Here is a 25993-nt window from a genome sequence, read left to right as displayed (position 1 = left end):
CACATCTGAAGTGCAGTTTCATAACCACAGGAAAACATGCAGAGTGCTTGATCAGAATTACCACCACATCAAAATGGGCCTAATGCATTTAAAACTCACCGGTTACCATTTGGTAACTCATTTTTTCATACTCATACAGTATGAAAACTAAACTGAAATAAGCCAGGCTAAGTCCAGTCTTTGTGCTAAGCTATGCAAACGACAGTTTTACAGGTACAGATGTCCAAGATTTCCATAAGGAGATGAGCATGCACCGCTTTGCTGATAAAAAGCAGTCTAAGGATTAAAATTCATTGTAAAATTGAAGGCTGGATCTTAAACGCATGTGGTTGCGTAAGAAAGTTAGACTGTGCCAAAACAAATCATATGATTGCATTGCTTTGGGCATGTTGCTACAGGTACTTAGAAGACGAGTGTGCCAGAGGCTTGATCTTTTTTTTTTTTGCTGTAGATAATTGTATTCTGTGTATCACTGTAAGTTACCTGATCAGGCTTGTTGATAATTTTATGCTTCTGAAAATCAAATGAACACTAAACCATAAACCAAAACACTGCATGTATATAGTAAATGAGATTCACCATTTTCATAAATGTGTTCAAATGATGTCATTGGTTAAATAATACACATGGGGAAAATGGAAAAACATCTGGGAATGTGGAGTTAGGAAGTAGGCATATTCAGTTATTTGCTACTAGCATAACATGTACTGTAAGCACCAGGATTAAAAAGGATGAATTAAAAAAATTAATTCAATTCAATTTTATTTATATAGCGCCAAATCACAACAAAAGTCGCCTCAAGGCGCTTCATAGATACAGAGAAAAACCCAACAATCACATGACCCCCTATGAGCAAGCACTTTGGCGACAGTGGGAAGGAAAAACTCCCTTTTAACAGGAAGAAACCTCCGGCAGAACCAGGCTCAGGGAGGGGCGGGGCCATCTGCTGCGACCGGTTGGGGTGAGAGAAGGAAGACAGGATAAAGACATGCTGTGGAAGAGAGACAGAGATTAATAACAGATATGATTCAATGCAGAGAGGTCTGTTAATACATAGTGAGTGAGAAAGGTGACTGGAAAGGAAAAACTCAATGCATCATGGGAATCCCCCGGCAGCCTACGTCTATTGCAGCATAACTAAGGGAGGATCCAGGGTCACCTGGTCCAGCCCTAACTATATGCTTTAGCAAAAAGGAAAGTTTTAAGCCTAATCTTAAAAGTAGAGATAGTGTCTGTCTCCCGAATCCAAACTGGAAGCTGGTTCCACAGAAGAGGGGCCTGAAAACTGAAGGCTCTCCCTCCCATTCTACTTTTAAATACTCTAGGAACAACAAGTAGGCCTGCAGAGCGAGAGCGAAGTGCTCTAATAGGGTGATATGGTACTACAAGGTCATTAAGATAAGATGGGGCCCGATTATTTAAGACCTTGTATGTGAGGAGCAAATTAGACACCACCTGTGGCTCTGCTCCATTACTTCTTAAGCTGTTCAGCATTCCACTCTTAGAAAAGTGTTTTATTGAATAAACTGACCTAACAGCTCAGTGATAGCACTTTATAATCACCATCGTCATTATTAAATGGTGAACTGATAGCTCATTTAGCTTTAGTTAATAGTTTTGACTGTTAACAGTTTCAGTGGATGATTTAAAAGAACAAATACTTTACCTAAATAATATTTATAGATGTTCTTATGTTTGCAAGTATGCAAAAAGGCAGGTGGGATGCTAGTGGAAAAATCACAAGACTCCAAACCTAGAGATGGTGGTCTGTGTCCTGCTTTTTCTTTTTCTTTTTCCCATATTCATTTTTGCTATTTTCTTGAGTTTATCTTCAGTTGATGTGTTGATCAAAGGTCCTAGAAACCTTTGATATTAAATCTCTGGACACCTGAATGAGCGAAAGGTGCGTTAATTAAAAGAAAACAAAACTATTAGATCGTAAATGGTTACAGAAAATTAAATGGTAACTATTTATGTATTATAAGTATGTATTTCGCTTTAGTAAAGTAAAGGCAGTTAACTCACTTTTGGTGAAGAGTTACAATAGATGAAGCTAACTTCAAGGTAAGTTTAAGATCCTGTAATATTAGACATCATGAGAATGAGCTTAAGTTTGCTAATCAACAATAAAAACGTTTTATTACAAAATTAGAGTTTGTGTTAATGATCACAAAGTCAGAATGTAGTATGTAACGTGTGTATGATATATAACTCGGGGATTAAAGTAGTTTGGTAAGAGCCAAACTATCCATAGGTTGTGTTCATGATTCCACAGCGCTCATGTTCAGTTAAGCTGATGATGTCGATTCACTGACTGAACACACAGTAGCTTTATACTGTCTCAGGATGGGAAATTCGACATGATGGCTTGTGTAACATCTGCTTGTATCTTGTTAAATTCTAATGATTAAATCCACAAAGAGCAGCAGCGCGCATCAGCTGATCACAACCTGTGCAGAAAAGCTGCTTCTCACAATAGAAATCATTATCGTTGTGACCCCATGCTGCACCACCACTCATTTTTCACACCTTCAGATTGGTGGTAGTGGTGCACAGTCACCACTCACCCTCCTACAGTGTAGTCAGAAGCAAACAGAGCGGATTTTCTCTGGTCAAACTAAGTGGATTAGATGTACAATTTTGCATAAAATTGTTATTCCTTGTATTGATACTATTTGATTATGACATGAGGTTTAATCAGTTTGGCAAAAATAAGCTTTTCAGTTTAACTTGAGTGAAGAAGTTGAATCGGTAGTTTCAACTTTTAGCTGAATGTTTTTTAATGCAAGTATCTGATTCTGCTAGAAGAGGCACACGTGTGTGCTTTTCCCACTTCTGTTATCAGTTTACAGCTAACAGTTTAATTTACTGTCGATCTATAATTTACCAACAGTGTCTATTTTCAGTGTCACTTCAGGTGATGTTCATTTGAAATCTTTTCATTTTTCATTTTAGTCTCAAATCAGTTGCAATATAAACCGTTTATAAATCACCTCAAGTTTTGACAGTAAAAATTATCAAATTGATTTTGACATGGCGACAGTGAAGTATTTATTTATTTATTTTTTTTTAGTAAAGGCCTTAATCATTTAGTGATGTGAAATGTATCGAAAAGCTTCACTTCAGTGATTTTGTGACTCGGATATTTAAGTCGCAGTCCTGAGATTTTCAGTTTTGAGGTTGCTGACATGTGCTTGTCTCATTAAATCACTGAAAGGTTGGGGGGCCGATGGGGGTATGCAATAGAATGACTGTCACCATACTGAGTCATCTTAAAAGCACACGTTGCAGCAAGTCTAAACAAATTAGACAGCGAGTCTCAGCGAGCCAAAGAGCAGCTCTGACTCACTGGTTGTATTAAAAGTCAAACTGCCAGCATGTACAGTAGAGATTTTGTACTACTGTAAGCTGCATCGCTCGTTGTATTTGAAGTGATCTTTTATATTGCTCCATAATTTCAAATATAAAGCTTCATCTGATATTCTGCAAATGATTTATTTGGATTCACAGGGTGTTTTGATTTTACAACATCAAAAGTTCAAGGAAAAAAGACGAGAGGGGGCTAAAATTTTTGTTAAAAGACCTTTTAATTAGAATGTTTATTATTGTGGTTTAGTATTTTTACTTTGTTTATTTGTTCATGTTAATATGGCATGAATACTGTCTTATCCAGTCTGTTCTATACTAGTGTTAGAAAGGAAGCCAGCGTGAAGTGACTTAAACCTGCATTCTTTTAATGGCCACCAGGATCTTGTTACTCGTTGCAGTGTCTTCTGATGTTGTTGATCAGTTTGTGGCAGCGGCCAAACTTGTGGCCACGTCACCCCTACTTGAGGCTCATACATTGACCTGAAGAAATAAAATGCAATTTGGCCCTTGAAGTTTTTTTTTAGGAAGGATTTGTTCGTTGTTGAGTGCAATGTTAAAGTAAGTTCTTTAAAAAGCAACAAAATATTTAATATGGAGGCAACAAGCATGTTGGGAGCACAGACATGTGGAGGGATTGGCTGTGTTAGTTCAGTTAGAGAGTTCTTTGTAGAGAAAACAGTTTTCACTGTCAGTCAGAAACTAATGTGTACACTTAAGTCTGCATTTTTACTTTGGTAAATACGAACAAATTTATAGCAGAAGTGCTGCCACGTGTGTGGCCAGAAAGAGACGACCAATTTGTTTATTTGGTAGTTCAATGAAAGGCTTCAGTTAGTTAAGAGTAGAGCTGGGCGATATGAGATTTTTTCATATCACGATATGTTTTTTTCATTTCAGGCGATAACGATATATATCACGATATAAGCCAAATAACTATATTTGTAAGATTTAAATGTGCCGTTGCTCACAAGTAAAATGTGAAATAATCAGCAGCTTGTTTTGATTGAAATATTTATTTCCCATAATAAGTTCAACAGGGTAGATGTACTTAAGGAACATGAGACTTTTTCAGATAAATAAAGGCAAATATTGCAAACTACACAAAAGGCAGCCGCTAAAGCGTTTAAGTTTCAAAATAGAACAAACAAAACAGACTAAATTGTCAATTCCACTTAGAAACAAAATATTAATTCTAAAAATAAATCTTAGTTTGTTTTACAGAAGAACAAAATTGACTAACTTTTGTCAATATCAAATAAACTGAGAACTAAAAGGAAATTCTCAATCTCTCCTTGTTGTACAGCTTAGCTTTTCAAACAGTTTTAACAGTTACTTTAGTCTGACAAAAGCCGAATGACGAATTAGCGCTTCCAGTCAGAGATTGAGCATGCACCGCTTTATTGTATTTCCAGACTTGCTTTCGGCACAATTTACAGTGCGCGCTACTCTGTTTTTTGTCAGACTTGAAATAGCCGAAATACCTTCACACTACGGAACTTCTATGGCTCTTCCGGAGCCATCATCGGTTTTCTCTTCGGTAACCTTCGGTCACGCTCTCGGTTGATTTTTCTCTAGTCGGCACACTCATTTCCTCCATTACCGGGCTGGCTGCTTCCCAAAACAAATACACATGTGCGGCTTGGCACTTGTGCTGTACGTAACAAGTCACGTGACGTGACGCTGCGGCTGTGATTGGTTCGGCTCTGTGCTACTTAATTTGGATTGGCTGTTCTTTTTGTTTTTTTAAAAGGACAAGAGCGGTGAGGCCTATCGCAATAGTTTAATTTAATTTAATTTAATTTTTTTTTAAGTTATTTCGCAATACATATCGTTATCGTTCTATCGCCCAGCTCTAAGTTAAGAGTGAGGGGGAAATTGTGTTTGCATTTGCAGTTTTGTCTTCTTAGACAATATTTGAAATTTAAAAAACAAACAAAACACTAAATTTTCTGAAATATTTGTGTTTTCTTTGTTTATTTTTTTGTACTACTTGAACAGCAAAGTGCCCTGAAATGAGATGACAGTGCCAGCAGTGGCCCACAGCTCATTTAAGCCAGAGACCCCTGGTTTATGGTCTCATCCACTTGTTTTGGGTCAAACTGATCACTAAATCAGATTTAGTAATTCTAAGATTAAGAAAATAGAATTAAGCAGGATATTCTCATCAGCTAATGAGTTCTGATTAACGAGCGTGATTGACATGCAGAGTGACACAATTTTCTTCTTTGTGGTTTTAGTCAAAGATAACACGTTTCCTGATGAGTCAGAGAGCAGCTTCTGTATAAATCAGATTGATTTGATTACCATGAAGCCAATGTACCAGGATGTTTAAGTCAAATGCCGCTATTGAATCTTTCCTGGCTCTTATCGCTCAGTGTGATCGGTATTACCACATGATGAGACTCATAAGGGAGAAAAATATCTGGCTTGCAGTTTATCACTCCGGTCTGCTTCTGCTTCTACTAATATTTTATCTCAGTCCTGTGAAAAGAAATCCTCCTGCTCTCTGAACCTTTACATCTCTCCTTTTGTTAAAGTCTCAGCATTCAGGTCTTTAGTGCGGAGACAACGACCTTGAAAGTCTGTGAAACAGAATGAAGTCTAGATAGTCTGCCTTTAGTAGCAGCTGCAGTGTGTTGAAAGTAGCTTGTCTCTTCCCTTTCATTAATCTCTTGATAGAAGCCTCTGGTGTTTCTTAAGGCTTCTAAAACACATTTTGTTAACTTGTTTTTCCTTAATATCAGTTCACACACAGAGTTGTAATATTTTCAGCTTTTACAGTTACAAAAAACAGTACCCAAACAGTTGGGCCATAACTTTGATAGGCAGCAGCCGACACCGTCTCTGAACCACATTTTTTGAAGGGGAGTTTGTTTACTTTCAGGATCAGCATTCTTTTGTAGTGAGATTTTAGTTTTAATAGAACACCAAGGTTTAAAATAAATGTTAATATGAGCTCTATGGTGTATTCAATGCATTTGTGATGATGATGTTAATTAATGGTCAGTCATTAAACTTGGTATTTACTCAGTGCTTTTTCCACTGTGCACTGTGTGCACCCTGCAGCGGCGATATCTGCTTTTCATTTACCATTTGCCTTTCAGCGCAGTGCTCCATGCTGAGTGAGACCAGCAGTGTTTTACATACTATAATCTGAACACAAATAATATGTTGTCCTGCTGCTCAGGTTGACCTGAAGAAAGGAGAAATGGAGAGGAGGACCTATTAGTTGCTGTGTCATGTGCACATTTGCAATGCAAAGCATGCAGAAGTCACTACTTCATTTAGGTGAAAAGTAGGGCTGCACGATTAATCGTTAGCAAATCGCGATCTCGATTCATACTTATGTGCGATCTCATTTCCAAATGACAACGATTTAATAAAAGAAAAATAAAAAAAGACGACGACGATTGTACCGCATTTTGATCCGGGACGTAATCTGCATGAAAACAAACGCTCACTCTTCCTGCTCAACAAATGACAAGGGCGGAGCCTTATACCACGTGATACAGAAGCTGGCTGCTAAAATTGGCAGGGAAAAAACAATGGAGAGCACGTCAGGGATGACGAGAAAGTGACAGGAGAAAATCCGTCCCGGTCAACCACCTAAACAGCAATAACGGGAACCTTATACAGCGCTTCCCTATACACGTCGAACTCCCGCAGGAACAAAGAAATTACGGAGGCTATCACTTATCACCTGACCAAAGATATGGCTCCATCAACACTGTGCAAAACGAGGGATTTAGGAAAATGATCAGCACCCTAGACAAACGCTACACAGTGCCGTCCCGCAACTATTTTTCTATTGTTGCACTACCTGCTCTATACACGCAGTGTCGAGCAACGGTGGAGACGGAATTTCAAGCAGTACAACATTTTGCGGCAACGACAAAATGTGAGACATTTGTTGTTTTTATGTTTATTTATTGTTTTTATGTTCAGTCTCAACTGTTACGAAGTTGATGTGCAGTTAATAAGTGCAATAAATATTTATATTGGAAAAGAAAATCGTGAGAGAATCGTGATCTCAATTCTAAGCCAAAAAAATCGTGATTCTCATTTTATGCAAAATCGTGCAGCCCTAATGTTTAGTGCCATCTGCTTGCAGTAGTCCTCCATGTGTCAGGGAAACCTGAATGGATCATTTAAAAGAAAAAAAAGTTGTTTGTTCCAGAGAACTAGAGAAGAAGATTGGTGCTGTTCTCATGCCTGTGTGATAAATGTATTAGTCCAGACAGGAGATGGTTAGCTTAAATGGAAAAGGGGCGCTAACACAGTTGTATCCAGAGGTGACAACAGCCACCTGTTGACACTTCTCACTAATTAGCATGCCACACTTTAGCTTCCCTGTGTTATTTTCATAAAAAGTGAAGTTAAAAATGACAACTTGTGTGTTATACAGGGTTAAGAGCTTGGACTGGTGTAACCAGTCCAAACTATTGAAGCTGATATAATGCCATTAGCACCCAGTGTTCTTTGGTCTTTGTTAAAACACTGTCAGCTATCACACCCGCAGGCTAGACATGCAGTGCTAGTTTATTTTATTAGCAGGGTTCAGGTTGTGCATACTGAGCATTTAACAGCATGTTCCCTCTACCTGTTTGTCCTTGTAGGAGCAGCAAGGTGTCCTTTATCTAAATGCTTCTTTGAGCAGTTTAAAACAGAAACAATCCCAAACAGATTCCTTTTCGTAGTATTAACATTTTGATAAATTTTCAGCAAATCTGGAACTTTGGATTCTTTGGACCCAGAGCGAGAGACTAGTTGGGGATTCCTTGGCAACGTCAACTCACTAGGGAAGAAAGTGTATTTCCCCCTGCAGTTTGCAAGTGGTTACTACAGGTTGCTGTCTGTCGCTGGGTGATATCAGTGACAACAGAGTTGCTCCACAGAAATTCTCCTTGTGATTGCTGTAATGATAAGCAGCTGTTGCTGTAAGTTAAGGTAGTTTCATGCCATACCACAAGGTGGCACTATCTGTAAAGAACATGGGCATGAGTGCTAAGGGTTAAAGGTGGTTCTTTTTCCGGCTAACCAAGCATGGTGAATAAAGTACGTCGCAGATCACAAAAGGACTCTTTCTTCATAAATAAGGAGACAAACAAAACAATTGCCAGTGTTGGGAAGGTTACTCTTAAAATGTATTCCATTACAGAATACAGAATACATGCCCCAAAACGGCAGGCTGCTCCAAAGGAACTTATTGTTTTTGGAGGAAAACACGAACACGGTGTACAGTCGAGTCTTAATAGCTTACTTACAACTGGGCTCGTCAGGCTCTCTTCTTGGCTGCAGTGGTTATTATTATATTTACATGCTTCCAGCTCCCGTTTTTGCTCGATGACAGCTCGTACTTTTCCTTTTTTTCCCTCCCTCGCTCACAGACACATAACGAGTATGGCAGTCCATTCTCCCTGCAGAACGGACTACACTGCCTATGATGCTACATTCTTTAGAGCTATACCTGTAGCATTCTGCTTATTAGCTTAGCACAACAACAACAAAAAGGCCTCTCTCACCCAGGAAACACCCAGAGAGAGAGCGTCACCCCGTAACCATGGCAACCGTAACGCTGCTACTTGGAACAACAGAACGTAGCTGTCAAACAAAACCCAAACAGTCCTGACCCGCGACAATATGAAACAGGGAAGTACCGCCGTGTAATCCATTTATTTCAACAAAGTAACTGTATTCTAAATACCACCTTTTTAAACGGTAACTGTAACAGAATACAGTTACTCATATTTTGTATTTTAAATACGTAACAGCGGTACATGTATTCAGTTACTCCCCAACACTGGTGATTGCTAGCAGATTACCTCACTTATAGCTTGCATAGAAGATGATTGTTTGCAAACATTTGCTAACTAACCACAGAGCGCTTGTGAAACTAGGAAAAAATGTGATGCTGACCTGAAATGGAGTTTGTTTACCTTCAAAGTAAAAGCTGCACCTTTTGAAACATGTTTTTTCAGTAGAAAGGACTGTGTGCAGCAACCAATGCATTTGCAGGGCGGTCTTTAATGCACCAACAGATGCCTTCTTACAACCAATTTCATCTAGTAAGAGCTAGGAAGCAACTTGCCAGTTGGTTGGAATTGGATTTTTCCTAAAAGACAGCGGGTCACTGACCTGTCTGTAGGCCTGCATGATTTAGAATAGTTTGTATTCAGGTTTATATTGATTAACCACTGAGTGAAGTATTTTTTATTTTTAAGATTATTCTTTTGGCCTTTTATGGATAGAGACAGTGTAGCTAGGCAGGAAAGTGGGGACTACTGCTGTCCCATCATACAGCATATGGTAAATGGCCTGTATTTGTATAGCGCTTTACTTAGTCCCTATGGACCCCAAAGCGCGTTACACTACATTCAGTCATCCACTCATTCACACACTGGTGATGGCAGCTACACTGTAGCCACAGCCACCCTGGGGCGCACTGACAGAGGCGAGGCTGCCGGACACTGGCGCCACCGGGCCCTCTGACCACCACCAGTAGGCAACGGGTGAAGTGTCTTGCCCAAGGACACAACGACCGAGACTGTCCAAGCCGGGGCTCGAACCGGCAACCTTCCGATTACAAGACAAACTGCCAACTCTTGAGCCACAATCGTAGCATATGGTCACCTGCTCACTCACTGAGCTACACCGACACGCTGAGTAAAATAATTTTGCTGAAGTTTTGCTGCAGCTTCTTCCTAAAGTTGATGTTAAACATAATAGATTATTATCTCTATGACAATGTACTGAAGTAAATGTGTATCAGATGGTAAAATACAGCTTATTGTTTTGGCTTCTGGACTTTAACATCCTGTGAGTCAGAAAATGAATTTCTGTTTGGACTGTGAAATGGAGAAACCCTGCAGATAAACAGTACATTCACGGTCTGAGAATTCTTTTAGTTTCCTGTCATTATTGGAGCTAAAGTGCATACATCTTTTGTGTGGTAAAAACTGCAAACACACACTGGGAGAAGTTCATGAATTTAGGTTTAAAAAGAACAAGTTCATAAGGCTCACGTTCACGGTCTGGGAAATCGTTAAGAAGATTAACAGAACCACTGGTTTCACTGCTCGCTCTTGAGCAATGTTAAGACTATCTGAAGTGGAGAGGGACATTTTACAGCCACACACACATGCGCAAGCACACACTTAGCCATGCAGACTGGCGTGGCAAGGTATGAAGAGTGGTTAGATGCTGGCAGCTGTGTTTATCTTGGTTCGATCTGTGGGTGGGCCTTCAGCCGTGTGGGAGCACCATAACTGCATTGTCAGAGTTGCGTATCTGCGAATGTTTACTTAGCGTTCTCCCCCGGATGTCCTCTGGGCTAATCAGATATTGTTCTTCAGCTGCAAGTAAACGAGTCATCTGTCTTTGACACGTCACGCTAAAGGTTTTAATATTTACACATAATCGGAAATGGTGCCCACTTTGTACATGTTTCTTAACCTCCACTGCTACTAATGCAGGTGGACTGCACTCTGCTTTCCCGTCAGTCCAGTGTGTGCACCAGTGTTGGCTCATCTAAAATAGACGCGGACTGATTTATCAATCGGCAGATATTACTGGCTTTAATCTTAAAGTAAAAAATGTGGGATGAAAAGTCAAAATGACAAGGTGAACATTATCCACAGTATTAATGCACATTTACCTTACAAAATAAAGTCCTGTTGGCGTTAGATAAACAAAACTGAATTGAATGCAGTTTGCCTATATACCCATTATGATCGTGAGTATTATGGTAATTTGGGGTTTTTAAATATCCGGTTCAAAGAAATTATTAAAAAACCCAAATTATCCTGACATTTATCCTCATACTGATTGATTGATTATTAAGGAAAGTGATCAACACAATGCCAGATTACTTTCACTGGATGTATCATGTGTAGTTTAAATTCAAACATCAGATATAAAACAAACAAAGAAACAAAACTTTCTTCTGTTAGGTAGCTAACCAACTGGTCACCTTTGAAGGTATAGATTTAATATTATTGCAGGCCAGCACATCATGTTTTCCTGCCCCCCAATTTGTAGCAATGAGCAGATGTTCACAAGATGTTTACTAAGAGTTTTAACTTAAGGAAACCAGTTGGTGTGATTAAATTCTGTGGGTTGTGGAGGTGGGATTCCAGCTTGTGCAGTTTAGACAAGGTGTTAGCTTTGTGGGTTTTTCAGTGAGATGTAGGTATGTAAACTAAACCGCTGTTTTCTTGTGTCCACAGGTATCCAATCGGACATTTAATTCCAGTTGGCCTGACCTCCCAGAGTGTTTTCAGCTCTCTGTTCTCTCATGGGTGCAGTGCATCTATCTGTGGGCCGTCAGCCCAATCTACATCTTCTGTCTCAAGAAGAACAAGAAAGGATACATCATGATGTCACTTTTGAACAGGTTCAAGACGGTGAGAGAGCATTTCATACACTCATCACTTTAGTTTATTATAGTTCAGTGTATAGTAATGTCACATAGTACACATTATTGTGTTTGAAACTAGTTGGGAGGTACTGCAATATGTGAGATTTTGCAAGATAATTCTGTTTCTCATATATGGTATAACCGCAGTATAAAGTGGAGCATTTCATGTTCTATGAATGCAGTTTTTAAAGCCTCTTTTATGTGTTTGATTTCTAGTAACGTACTGCAAACTAAGGTTGCACTAGAGTATATCAATTTTAGTAACCGAGTACTTTGTTTCTCTGTTTTAGATGGTTAAATGATTTTCAGGTGATCATATATCATCAAATTAACTCGACCAGCAGAGCGTGTCTAGAACTTGAAGTATAAATAAACAAACTAACTAACTAACTAAACCAAGCACAAGACTCGCCAGAAATCTTCTCATATTTTGATGGCTTTGAATTCTGTGTCTTATTTCTTTGTTTTTACATAATTCAATGTTTGTTTTCTCTCCCTTTGTCTCTCGGTTTGCTCTCAGGCATTTGGCTTTTTGCTGTGGATTGTGTGCTGGACAGATCTTTTCTACACATTGCACGAAGGCAATCAGCCGCCCATCTACTATGTAACCCCACTCGTGCTTGGCATGACCATGGTGAGGATTTTTTTTAAGTCACAGTGTGAAAGCAACATTGATAGATTTGTTTTTAGTTTGTTTGTTTTTTTTAGGGTTTTTTTTTTTTTTTTAAAGAATTATACAAATGTTTTTTTGCATATTCAAATACAGGCTGATGTAGATCACATATCCAAGAGATTAATATCTGAGTGATAAAAGACTCAGACATATCACAGATGGCTTACCAAAATGACAGCAGCTGTTCGTGTGATGGATAACGTGAAATAGCAACATTGGCAGTTAGCTTGCCTTCGGTGCTCCAGAGGTGTTTCTACATAACTGTAACAGAAAATCGAAGCTGACATTACACACCCATAACCAGCTGTGGCCAGTTAATGTGTGATCCGAATCTTTGTCCATGTTCACATGCACACACTCAAATACTGTGTGTGGGTGAAAGGCTGAAATCCTTTCTCTTAGCTTCTTCTAAGCAAGTGTGACTCGGCTATGAAGCACAAAAAAATAAGTCAGTTTTGTGTAAACAGAAACGTCCACAGAGATGTGGAGGAGCCTGTATAGACAAACAATGTGACTCGGAGCTTAAGGAGCGGGAAGCCTCAAACTTTTTTTTAATCATCTTAAGTGCAGTTATGGTCTAGAATAATAAAACAAAAGAGGAAAACTGTAATTCTGTGTCCATTTCCTGCTTATGTCTGTCCGTGGGCCAGAGCTAAATTATTTGGTCTTTGTCAGGAAATCCAAAGGATCAGTATTTCAGCTATTTATTGTTTGATTTCCTGAAGTAACAAGAAGTGGGAAACATTCCTGTATCACTGTACTTCAAAGACACAGGTCACAAATGCACAAATGTTTCTCCGATTGATACATTTAAGACATAATGCCACAGTAAAGACTTCCCTGTTTGTTGTTGTTAGAAAACCAAATTAAACTATGCAAGAGAAAAGGGTTTCTCACACTCATATATGCTACTTTGATTTGAAATCCCTGTAGGTGATGTTGCATCATTCCACACTCATAAATGTACAGGGTTTGGCAGCAGAACTTTAGAGTTTCTGATGGTTCAGCTTTTTTCAACTTGCAGTCATGGACACAATAGAAGAGGGGTGTCCAACTCCAGGCCTCGAGGGCCGGTGTCCTGCAGGTTTCAGATCTTACCCTGAGTCAACACAGTTGAATCAAATGATTAGTTTATTACCAGGCCTCTGGAGACCTTCAAGACATGTTGAGGAGGTAATTTAACCATTTAAATCAGCTGTGTTAGATCAAGGACACATCTAAAACCTGCAGGACACGGCCCTCGAGGCCTGGAGTTCCCCCACCCCTGCTTTAGAAGATTAACAATACAAGAGCTGATATTATAGGTTCAGAGTAATTAGTTTGAAGTGCCGTTTCACCAGAAGAGAATAGAGATGGCTGTAAAAATGCCATTAAAACAGTCAGCTTCAATTGGAAATTCTCTGAACTGATACAATTCACCCAAAAAAATACACAAAATATCGATAAAAGATATGCACAGTGCCTGTGAGACCATGAAATGAATCCTAGACTTCACACTGAAGCCTCTTTGCCATCATGTCAGACGTGCTAGATAACATGCTAGAACTTCACTCACTAACTGCAGCAGTAACTTTGTTGATGGTCTTTTCTATTTATCAGATATTGCCAATAAAATGCTCCAAAAACCATCAACACCACAAACACAAAACCTCTCTAAGAGCCTTACCAGCTACAGCTTCCTAACTATATCTGCAGACTTGCAGATAAAACAACTCCTAACTGTGTAAAAATGAATGGGTGAATTATACAAAAAAAAAAGACAATGATGCCAAAATAGTTGTTAAGTAAGGGAAATTAGCAGGTGGCCAAAACATGCTTTGTAGTGTTGTAATGTTTTAAAGTTGGGTGTTTTAACACAGGAGTCCATGGGACTGAGCCAGGCTCTGGAGATGATTGTAAGAAATGCAGTTTTTGGTGTAATTTTTAGCTCATTTGTAGCTAATCAGTTTCCCAGTAGTGCTTTCATTTGAGCCACAAATCAAGACAGACTGGAGGAGCGGGCATTGAGTTGGGTTTTCAATACCTGATTAGTTTACTAACTCATGTGCTTGATTAAAAGAAGTGCAGAAATGTCCTTGTCCTTGTCCTTGTCACACTGGATACATGTGCAGAAATGTCCTTGTCACACTGGATACAGCTGGCAGTCTTGTGATAAACAGTTTACACCATCGTGAAGTTGTTGCAATTTCAAATGTCACATGTCTTATTCCAAATCAAAACAGTTCTTTTCCAGTAAGTAAAAACAAATCTGAAACAGTTTCTTTAAGGCAGTAAAAGGAGAAAAGTCATAGGCACTATTTTTTTTCCCCTTTCTCCAAACAAATCCATTAACCAGGCCAGTGCTACAGACCTGAGGCCAGATACTGTGTAAATAGTGATACTGTATTTTTTCCAGGTTCCTCTTAGACAGGAAAATTGTATTTCGTCTCCCCCTCCACAGCAGTGGAATGTTCCATCACGTCTGTTGTTATTGTTGGCATAAATTTACTGTTTAGAGAAAGTTTTCTGATGGAAAAGGTGATGAAATCCTTTATAACCACCCCTGTCTAAAAGTCGGACATGCACACTGCAATGGTTGCCCAAAGTAAAATTAGACAGGAAGCACTGAAATGAAAAACGTCACGCAGCAGCAGGAAATGAAAAGGAAAAAAAGTTTCGGATTTAAAAGTGGACTGAAAAGATGAGAGAATCTTTTAAATCAAAGACATTGAGGTTTTCAGTCTGCAATGGGAAAAAAATCCTGAATGGTGAGAATAATGTAGCTGTGAGGTTTAAAGAGCTGGCCTTGTTGATTGGAGGTGAAAGAATTTAATAAAGGCAGAAAAATCCTTACAAAAGAAATCGACTGCTGCAGAACATTTTAATAATGACTTTGCTCATCCTCTGAAACTTTAGCACGTTTTTTGGTGTAGATGTTCATGAGTCTTTATGACCTTTGTGCCTTTTTTATCCTGTGATAAATATTTGCCGATATTTGCTTGACAGACTAAATTTAGACAGGAAAAAAGGAAAAGATTACTTGCTAAACACAGGTGAGTCACATCGGCTAAAAAAAGAAAAGGCTGCGTGTATGGACAGCATTGCAGTCCTAACATGCTTTTTACATCTGGAAATGTGCAATAGTCTACTAGGATCCAAAATTTCATTATCAAAGGGTGAATGAGAAGATGTATGGATGCAGATGCACTTTCCAATTCACTGTCTGTGTAGCCACTGCACTAGAAGGACACCGGCTGTGCATAACTCCTGTAGGCGGACTAGAAAGTAGGATAACGAGAATGAGTAAGTGTACTGAATGTCCTGAATGAGGACATCCTCAAAGGAGCATGCAGCTTATTGGATTCTACCAGAGTTCATTTGCTCATTAATAGCTTAAATACTTATTTACTGGGACTTGGTGCAGCCTCTGAGTTCATCATCTGTCTGAAATCAGCTGTTTTAGTTTTCTCCCTGTAAGCCAACTCTCTTCTGATTGGCTGCCCCTTGAAAACAGAAGATTTGAACAGTAGGTAGGTGGAGCTCTGGTGTTGTTATTTTAAATTTTGAGCATGTTTGATATAAGGATCCACCTCTGAAAAAGTCTATAATATAACAGAGGATGAAAAGCAAGTTACGCTTTCACTCTTAATTTAAAGACAGTACTTAAAGTGGTAATTAGCACCAGTTTGATCTCACTGTCTTTTTTAAAAGTCAGTCTTTACCTCTCCATCACCAGAAATAATGTAGCAGAAGCTGACTGAAAAGCCAGATAGGAAAACAGTGAAGCGCTCCTCCTGAAGTAAACTGCCCTGAGTGCTGCGGTTCCACGAGGAGCACATAACCCAAAGTTGAAACACTGACCCAGTTTGTGTGCGGTTTACCTCACATGCCCTCAGTTATTCTGTCATGGCTAATCTAATACCGTCTCTCCCTCTGCCCCTCACCCCTTCCCAATCCTTTTTCCTCTCTCTGTGTGTCACCCCCACCCCTCCCTTCCCTCTCAGCTCTTGGCTACATTTCTGATCCAGTTTGAGAGGTTACGCGGGGTCCAGTCCTCGGGGGTCCTCTTCATCTTTTGGTTGCTGTGTTTGCTGTGTGCCACCGTGCCTTTCCGCTCCAAGATCCTACAGGCTTCCAGCCAGGTGAGAACATGCCGTTGCCCTCAAATACCTTTTACTTGTCTGCCATCATCTTCTCTGCCTGGTGCCCTTTTGTCACCCATCTCATCTCCTTCCCCCAGTCTTGTTGTGTTAAGAGTTGTTTTGGAGTTTACAGTGGGTGGATGCTCTGGCAGGGGTTAGATCAGGGCACCACTAAGCAAAAAGGGAATAGTAGGCCTGTTGTTCCCAGTGTACTTATCTTACCTTCAGTGTGCACTGCAGCTCACAGCAAACAAACCCTGCAGGGAGTATGGAGCTGCGGTGGAGAAAACATATGCAAGCATTCACACAGAGATCATCATGAAGAAAAAATGGAAGGGAATGTTAAATATGCACGCATGAGGACTGCTGCAGAACAGTTGTTTGTAAGCGCTGCTGACCCAGTAGTTCTGCAAATTCTGGTCTAATCTGCAGGACTTGCATGACTCCCAGATAAGCTTCCCGTCCATTAGAAGGGAAATTGATTAGTGACCCATTAAACTGTTGTACTACAAAGGCTGAAAACTGCTGTTTTTACACAATAAAGATTCATATCAAAGTTGATTGCAAATCACAAGAGGAAGCAAAGTCGTGCACATGATGAGGAATGGTGCAGTTTATTGAATAACGCAAGATTTTAGACCTGAGTGTATTTAGTGTTATTTAAAGTAGCAAAAATCAATATGTGTTCATAATCATGGCGTTATGAATAAGGAACAAAACTGCTCCTAATAAAACCTAGACTGTGCATTGCATTGCAGCATTTTTACTCTTTGTCTTTACTGGTTTGGTCCATTCTTACTATTTATAATCAGGTACCATACACTTGGTACTGCATAGTGAGAATAGTGGACGATTTAGCTGCTGTACAGGCAGATGTTTCTGTTTGTGGCTGGTGTCGTTTAATACTCAAAAAGATGACCAGCCTCAGTGTTGGATATGAAAGGCTTTGATGTCTTATATATGTATGCACTTTATTTTAAATGGTTGACTCAAGTAATTCGTTTTTTCATGAGTTAATATTATTGTGAACAGAGAACGGAATGACTGTCATGTGGAGAATGTTAATCTTGTATAAAATCTTTAAGTGATATACTTGTTTTCTGTTATAAAAAGGTCAAAAGCTGTGTTAACATGCACGTAATGATGGGATTATAGTCAATAATCAGAGTAAGGCTTACCCCAATTAGCGTGTTTACATGGGTTCATATTCACATTTTTACGTGTGGAGGATAATCAGATTTATGGCTAAATGCGTCCCGCCGTGACCCTCAACAAGGTTCTGTCTCATCTCTGTTTCTTGGTGCCAGCGTTGATCTCTCCTGATAGCTGCAACGTAGTGTGCTTTCTGAATGGTAGATACAAATTTACTGCACCAACATTCATGCATTTGAGATCTTCAGATTCACATCTGTTGTGTCGGGTCATGGCAGACCATCTCTCTCCCCAACCAGTCGCGGCAGATGGCCCCGCCCCTCCCTGAGCCTGGTTTAGATGGAGGTTTCTTCCTGTTAAAAGGGAGTTTTTCCTTCCCACTGTCGCCAAAGTGCTTGCTCATAGGGGGTCATATGATTGTTGGGTTTTTCTCATGTATTATTGTAGGGTCTACCTTACAGTATAAAGCGCCTTGAGGCGACTGTTGTTATGATTTGGTGCTGTATAAATAAAATTGAATTGAATAGTGGAAGAAAAAGTGATACTTTCTCCTCTGTGTGGATGTTTAGTGAATGGAAATGCCATTCTATTACCTTGTAGGGTTGTTTAGCCTTTGAACCAAATCCTAACCTCAGCACGCTGCTGTGTTCACTGTGACAATGCTTAATTTAGCTGCCAGTAGCATTGTACTATTGTACACACATACAGATCCAACGGTTCTACCTCCATTCATATGTCAAAAGGTGTTTACATACGAATATCCTGCGGTCAGCTTCCATCCATTCATGCGAATGTTCCTAACACCCACACACTTACAACTCATGCTTACCTTTCTCCTGGATGATCATAGCAATGCATGGGTGGGGCTGCCTGCTGCCTGACTGCCAGGGATGAAATTTACATTCATCACCAAAGCAGACATAAAATATAGGACTTGAATAAGAATTCAAGGAAGGTTCTTTTTTTTAAATTTCCATTTACTTTGTCAAAAAAGCTGTAAAATTGCTGTAAGCAGTAACTCATATTCCATCCATCATGTGTCACAAAGAACCTTTTGCACACAATGACAACACCCAGACACACCTGTGAATTCTGATATAGGTGCAGGTCTGAAAGGTGCAGTTGAGGAATAACATTGTTCATCTGTTAGAGGAGGTTATGACAGAGGGCCGGCCCTCCCTGAAGCCTGGTTGCTCTGGAGGTTTCTTCTTGTTAAAAGGGAACTGAACTTTCCAGTGTCGCCAAAGGCTTTCTCACAGGGGGTTGAGGTTTCTATATAATATTGTAGGGTCTTTAGCGTAGGATTTAAACACTCCTTGAGGTGACTGCTGTTGTAGACTGGTACTTCAGGGACATGTTGTGTTTTCCAAAAAGCCATCTCATCCCAAAATCTGATAAAAGCTGATGTCTTGTTTTCAAAAAGAATAGGATACACACTTGTTATAATTAGGATCTGATATTGTGAGCCTTAGGTTTCAGCTTTTATTTTTCATATATATTGGTTTAAGTACAGACCTCATTTTAAAGGAACAATGAAAACAATGCAAGAGAAGTTTCCTGCACATGATTCAAATTCACGATGTGTCTGCGTGTGTGTTCTTGTTATACTTTACAGGGCGAAGTCACAGATAAGCTGCGGTTCACCACTTTCTACTTCTACTTCAGCATGGTGGTCTGTGAGTTCATTCTCTGCTGCTTCAACGAGAAACCTCCTCTCTTCTCCAATGTTGTCACTGACCCTGTGAGTAATCGGCCACTGTCCGCTCATAAATAATTTTTGTGTTTTCCTGCTCACACCATAAAGTCAGTGAGTAGCTGAAAGTCTGAGCACGCTCCGGGGCAGCTCTGTGCTTGTTAAAGCAGGTCACACAGTCACACACTGAATTCATTTGTTACTGGCTTCTCAGTATGTCCTCTTTATCCTCATTTAACTTCCCTGGTCTCATATTATGCACACTTATCCTCTTTTCCCCTCCCCCAGAATCCTTGCCCTGAAGCTACAGCAGGTTTTCTCTCAAGGATCACTTTTTGGTGGTTCACAAGGTAAGCTAACATTGCTGTCTGCCACCAAACCAACCTCCATAGACCAACAGTTTGTGGTATACACTAAAAGTTTTGGGGCTTTAAAGACTCCGAGGTGTTCGTTTCTCCATCTTTAGACCCTGCTATTCATTTTTCAAGCAGTTTTTGTAGTTCTGTGAATATAGTAGGATGTGCTAGTCTGTTAAATCTTCAGTTTGGGGCTTTTTCTCAAGATGGATTAGCCTTCTTAAAAAAAGAAAATAATTTAAATCAATAGGCTAATTTATTTGGACTTATCTCACTTAGCTTAGCCTGAGAGTCATTTGGCTTCATACTGTTGTCGTTTAGATTAGCGCTAGTTTCTCCTTTCCTTTCTCCTTTTTTATTGCAGTGATCATAAACGCAGTGAAACTGAACAAAAAAAGCAGTGTCGACTTACCTCGACCACAGTTGGTGGTAAAATGTAAAACGTTTGCAGTCATAAAAAACAAACCATTAGTGCAGCTTGAATGAAGAAGCGTAGAAAACGCTGTTACTTTTGCTGTTAGCTTGTTCCACACTATGATAGCTAACCCACAATTAATAATATATGTCATTATGTTAGTGGCTGTTTACACAGTATTCACTGTGTTCAAACATGCAGAATGATAAAAGTGTGATTTTTGTTCACATCTCTCATAGTGACTGCAGTTGCCATGGTAATAAATAAATGTAAGGTCATCATAAACCATGCTAACATTCCTTCATTCATGGTAAATGGCCTGTCTTTGTATAGCGCTTTTACTAGTCCCCCCTAAGGACCCCAAAGTGCTTTACACACCCAGTCATCCACCCATTCACACACTGGTGGAGGCAAGCTACAGTTGTAGCCACAGCTGCCCTGGGGCAGACTATTATATTAGTGCTTCAACCCTTCAGTCCTCTTTTTAATGCACACATACTGTGGCTGTATTATTTAATATTGCTTGACCTCAACTTTATCTAAATGTAAGAGTTATTTACTCCTTCATTGTACAGTTTATTGGTTACAGTTTATTAGTTGTTTAATACCTTTTGAAGAAAAAAAAAAAAAAGAAATGTTGCTGGCACCGTTACTCCGTGCTACAAATATTATTTCCTGATAATTTTTTACGAATCACTGTTTAGCCAAACCTGTCACTAAAGAGTTTGTTTACTTACTATATCACATGATGTCACAACATGAGGGTAGTTTGCACTGTGATTATAATTACGTAGTTTATAATGTAGCTTTTGCTTATTTAATACTGCAATATCATATTATTATTATCATTATTATCTGTTATTTCTGCATAGACATGCAGAGAGACTGTATATGTCTATCTCTGTGGGGAAAAAACATGAGGCCAGTTTCCGGTGAAATTCAATCCAGTTATACATAATGATCATTAGCTAATTCAGTAAACTCAATTAAGTGTTTTTGAGGACAACATGTATTCGTAAGATGGCTCTGGGATAAAGAATTTTAGTGTTACATGTTGGCAATGAATCAAAGCAAACTAAACAGAAAAAAGAGGCAAAAATGCACTTTAACCATTTAATAATAATAATGGATTGGATTTATATAGCGCTTTTCAAGGCACCCAAAGCGCTTTACAATGCCATTATTCATTCACTCTCACATTCACACACTGGTGGAGGCAAGCTACAGTTTAGATAATGTCTCATTTGTTTCAGTCACACTTGTAGCAATGAATTGCTTTAATGGAACAGATTGAATTAAGCTGCTGCTTCTCTTTCCCAGTATGGCTGTAAAGGGCTACAAAATGCCCCTGGAGGCCAAAGACCTGTGGTCTCTGAACAAGCGCGATAGCTCCAAAGTCATGGTGCCCAGGCTCCTTAATGAGTGGGAGAAGGAGGAGGCCAAGGCAAAGTTAAGGTATGTTAAACTTAAAAGCTTTGAGCTACACTTCATTTCTTTGTGTTTTGCTTAAAATAAGACAGGCTTTGATGTCTTTTAAGGTGGTCTTACACGATAGTTCTCCAGGCTTCAGACTAAACCTGGAGAACTATCTTCAGTCACTCTTAAGGAAGATAAGCTGTGAAAAAAGGCTGCAGACTTATAACTAGGCTGAAAATCAGTGTCCATGGGTCCGATAGAGTGATGAATCCATATTTTAAATTCTTGCACTGTCATGGTTTGGGGCTGCTGGTGTTGGGGGTCATGAGAAAAAAAGGTGGTCATACCAAATATTGAGTCTCAAGCTCATCAGAATTGTACAAACCCCTTTTCACTGGGATTCAACCGGCCTGATGAGCTGAGGAAGTGTTGTTTTAAATGGGGAATAGTTAAAAGGCCTTGATCTGATGATTGGAGAGGGCTGATGCTAGAATAAGGTCTTAGCAATTTCAAAATGTTACTGTAAGCCAAGCAAGGACACAGACGATGTGTTGTCTTTGGCTGCTAACTCGCCAGTGAGAGCGCGTTCTGAGCCAGCTGAAGATGGGGTAAGATACTGAACAGTGTCCTCCTTAAGTTCTCTTTGTGGCTTTAAAATTTTTAAATGTAACACAGTCCAATGATGTCGGCGCATACAGACGTATGCAGCGGCTAATATTGCACCTTTTTGTGTTTTTAAAGCCTTTTTACTTTGTCTTCCTGCAACACGCTGACTTTTCTGTTGTGTGCCTTTCTCTTGTTGTGTATGTATTCCTCTAGACCATAGGTGTCAAACTCTGGCCCGCGGGCCGAATTTGGCCCGCAGCCTAATTACATTTGGCTGCGGGCCAATGTACATGTAATCTTACATTACATAAGATTCATTCTTAAATCTGGAGGAAGATTTTTTTTTTCAATAAATATTAATGTTAGCCCGTGACCTTGTTCCAGTTTTGAATTTTGGCCCACTGTGTATTTGAGTTTGACACCCCTGCTCTAGACCGTTTACATTTCTCCTGTTTGTCATTTATTCCTGCTGTCTGAGCAGTGAGCAGTCAGTGAAAACCTAAGAGTTCACATTTATAAGCTAATTTGAATTTCTATAAATGCTTTCTTTGATCCACATAATGTGAATTTAAAAAAAGCCATAGCTGATTGTAGCCCCGGGCTCAGGCTTTCAAAGGAAGGGCAGATTTATTAGTTCTTTGTTAGACTAGAAAAGGGAAGGGATGTTGTCGTAGAGGGCAGAGCTCTTTGTGTATGGTTGTGCGCGTGCAGGCGTAGGCTCATTCCTTTTTGCACAAGTGAAACCACTAGCACGTTTCTTTTGTAACCCTAGCAGGAGGGTATCAGTATCTGAAGCTACCACACACCGTTTCTACTTTAAAGAGTTGTGGGAAACTCCACGCGCACAGACTGCAGCGACAACTCACACAGAGAGCGTCTGCAGGCATCAGAGAGGATACACGAAATGCACTGCAACATTATAAAGGAAAGCAGCTCGTTTGTAGTAACGCTGCTCTGATGTTTCCTGTATGTGGAATATCTCGGGCTTTTACTGTCAGAGCTTGTGAGGATTAAGTCCACCTCCCGCTGCTCTGCAAAGTGAATGACTTTTCTCATATTAAGGATGCTGCATTCTATTCTTTTGACTTTGTTCAGCTTCATGCAGGAGAAATTACTTTCCTTGGCTGCCGACTGGGAACAGCATTCCAGCTACACATTGTACCGCTTTAGCAAACACGCTTGACAACTTTGCTGAACTCCGACCTCTGTCAGGCTGCTTCCTCCTTCTGTGCAGTTTTCCTGTCTGTGCATTCTTCTTGTAAAATGAGAGGGAACAGTTTGGTTAGGGCCTTTTCAGTAGTGACCTGGAAACCTGTTTCATGTTAACAGTTGTTTGCTGATCTGTAGTCTCCCTTTACTTCACTGCTGTAATCAGACTCCTGTGCTTTAAGCTTGTATTACACTTTGTGTAGTATGCTGAACAAAAGTTGTCTGAGCTTCTTTTGAGCAAACAATGCCATTATTTACCATTTAAGCAAATGCAGCCACAACAACTCTTAATGCTGTAGTTTTTGTTGTTGTTTTCTCCCTTTCCGATGTTTGCATCGCTGCTCGCCACTGGAAGGATCCGGGTTTGCAGAGGGAATCTGAAGTATGATTTGTTTATGTGGTATAATTTAGAGCTAAAACAGTTTAGCTACTGAACATTGGCAGTTGCTCTCATAGTGTGATTCATCAGCTATGGTAAATTATAGTCAGTACGTGACAGTGATTTACTGCTTTTCTGGGATTTTTTTATTACATTTCCAGGGATTTAGTATCAACAGTTCACTGTATTTTACATTTAAGTCGAATCATTTAATGGGTTACAGTGTCTTTGCAATTTAGGACTGAGTAGTCAGTCGTTTCCTCCAATGTGTGCCATAAACTGGCAAACATTTTTCTCATTTATAAACATCATCAAATCTGCAGCTAAACTAGCTTCAAATTGAAGAAATTTTCCTAGCAACCTGGGATGACGTCTAAAGGTCAATAATATTACCTCCTGTATCTTTTGTTGAACACTTTCCTAAATGCATTTAGTATTTTCATCAAAGGGAAGTGATAAGAAAACATTTGAAAAGTTTGCACAATATCAAACAGATATAATAGCAGTCGCTTTGACCAAGAGAACAATTGACTTTAAATGATCTGAGGTTTACGTTAGCATAGGTGGTAACCCTAACCACACCATAACCCTGTATTTGGGAGGCAAAAGGCAGAATTGTCATTTTTTTGGAACAAATGTGAGTAGGGCTGATCGATTATGGCAAAAATGATAATCACGATTATTTTCACTGAAATTGAGATCTCGATTATTTGACGATATTTATTTAACAATAACAATGTGTTGAATAATGACTTTAAAGATTGTCAGAAAATAATATAAAATAGTGTGCGAATACTGATAACAGTGCAAATGTTTGCAATATAAAAAATAAATGAAAAATGTAAACATCTATGTTTAGTGAACTTTGCAGTGTTGCTCTGTGGTGCAGCTACGACACCGTAGCAAAGTTTACACACTGTGTCTACTTGATCCACGTCTGACTCCGCGAACCCATAATGTTTCCACACCACTGAAGTTTTTTTTTACTTCTCTTTTCACTCTCCTCTCCAAATAACTTCTGCTTAGCTTTCCGAGCTTCCTCTTAATCAGCGGTCCTCAACCCCCGGGCCTCGGACCGGTACCGGTCCGTGAGTCGTTTGGTACCGGGCCGTGAGAGTTGAGGCTCAGGTGTGAAATGTATAGTTTTAAGGGTTTTTATCGGTTTTCAGCGTTATTTTGTTATCGTTTTTATCGTTTACTCTGTTTTCCTGGGTCTTTTCCCGTGTGTTATGAATACATTTTCTTTTTTTTCGGTACTGGTACTAGTTTTATTTTGTTGTATTTATCCGCGACACCTTAAAGGCCGTGAAAATATTGTCGGGCATAAACCGGTCCGTGGTAGTGATGTGCGGATCGATCCTGAAATATCTATTCCTCCAATACCAGTCATTTATGTTCTAGAATCGATTCTCACATTAAAATATCGATATTTTAGTAATTTAGAGTAAAGTTGTAGTTTATCATTAACAGGAACACAGTGGAAAGAAACTATAACATTCGGATTGTCTACATTCAAAGAACTACTTCCTCTTCCACCTTTCATAGTCATGTGCGAAATGCGGCTGTATAAATGTCTCGCAGCCCCTTGGCGCGCGCACTCACAACAATGGCTGAGCGTAATTGTGCGGACGTATTTTCCCTCCACAAACAGCTGAGACATGGTGTGGCCATACTTTCCCAACATTGAGACCTCAGAATTAGGGAGACATTCAAAAGGGCTGTTGGGGGGGTGATAAATACATTTTACAATGTTTATTTATCGGATAAAATACGTTACATGTCACTGTTATTATTGGCCGGCCCGGAAACAGCAGGGGTGTCCAAATTCAGAGGCTGCTTCCACCTGAGGACCCGGTGTTCCAGATCTACTGGCGTTTAGATCAACTGGCGTTGGTCGAACAGATGTGTGGCAGTCTTGCGTTTCAGGAGCTGCTACCGACAAACCAGCAAAAAAACGCCAAATGTGTCATCTGTGACACTTGTGAGGTTATCTCGAACACACTCTGTCAGTCTTGATGCCGTTGAACAACAAAATGTTTACAAATGTTTCGAGTTTACCTGGTGATATCCTCATGCGCGACGCGATCGCGAAAACAGCAAACAATTAACACCACGCCGATGTTGTTCACAGGACAGCAAGAGTAAACGATCGGGAGACTCTTGTCGTCGTTATCGTTCCCCTCGCACG

At 39.7% G+C, this 25993-nt stretch overlaps 1 protein-coding gene and 1 long non-coding RNA gene across 6 annotated transcripts in view; one reads left to right on the top strand and one right to left on the bottom strand.

The window, feature by feature from the left end:
- Positions 1-25985, bottom strand: part of LOC146513192 (uncharacterized) — a 42047-nt gene extending 16062 nt beyond the window's left edge. Inside the window, exon 1 of the long non-coding RNA XR_014875677.1 lies at positions 25864-25985. This is a non-coding gene — a long non-coding RNA (uncharacterized LOC146513192). The remainder of the gene's footprint in view (positions 1-25863) is intronic.
- The window catches only part of abcc3 (ATP-binding cassette, sub-family C (CFTR/MRP), member 3), a 72507-nt gene that overhangs the window by 11034 nt on the left and 35480 nt on the right, over positions 1-25993 (top strand). For 3 of the 5 annotated variants that reach the window (XM_085170014.1, XM_085170011.1, XM_085170010.1), the window contains exons 2-8: positions 11595-11771; positions 12306-12419; positions 16442-16579; positions 19347-19472; positions 19713-19774; positions 21516-21650; positions 23782-23808. In XM_085170014.1, the coding sequence (XP_085026140.1) occupies positions 11595-11771; positions 12306-12419; positions 16442-16579; positions 19347-19472; positions 19713-19774; positions 21516-21650; positions 23782-23808 (779 nt within the window). The remainder of the gene's footprint in view (positions 1-11594; positions 11772-12305; positions 12420-16441; positions 16580-19346; positions 19473-19712; positions 19775-21515; positions 21651-23781; positions 23809-25993) is intronic. The other 2 variants (XM_085170012.1, XM_085170013.1) reach the window with 1 other exon arrangement.

Source organism: Neolamprologus multifasciatus, chromosome 8 (assembly GCF_963576455.1).
Source record: "Neolamprologus multifasciatus chromosome 8, fNeoMul1.2, whole genome shotgun sequence".
NCBI lineage: Eukaryota > Metazoa > Chordata > Actinopteri > Cichliformes > Cichlidae > Neolamprologus > Neolamprologus multifasciatus.
This window is presented reverse-complemented; position numbering and strand designations above follow the sequence as displayed.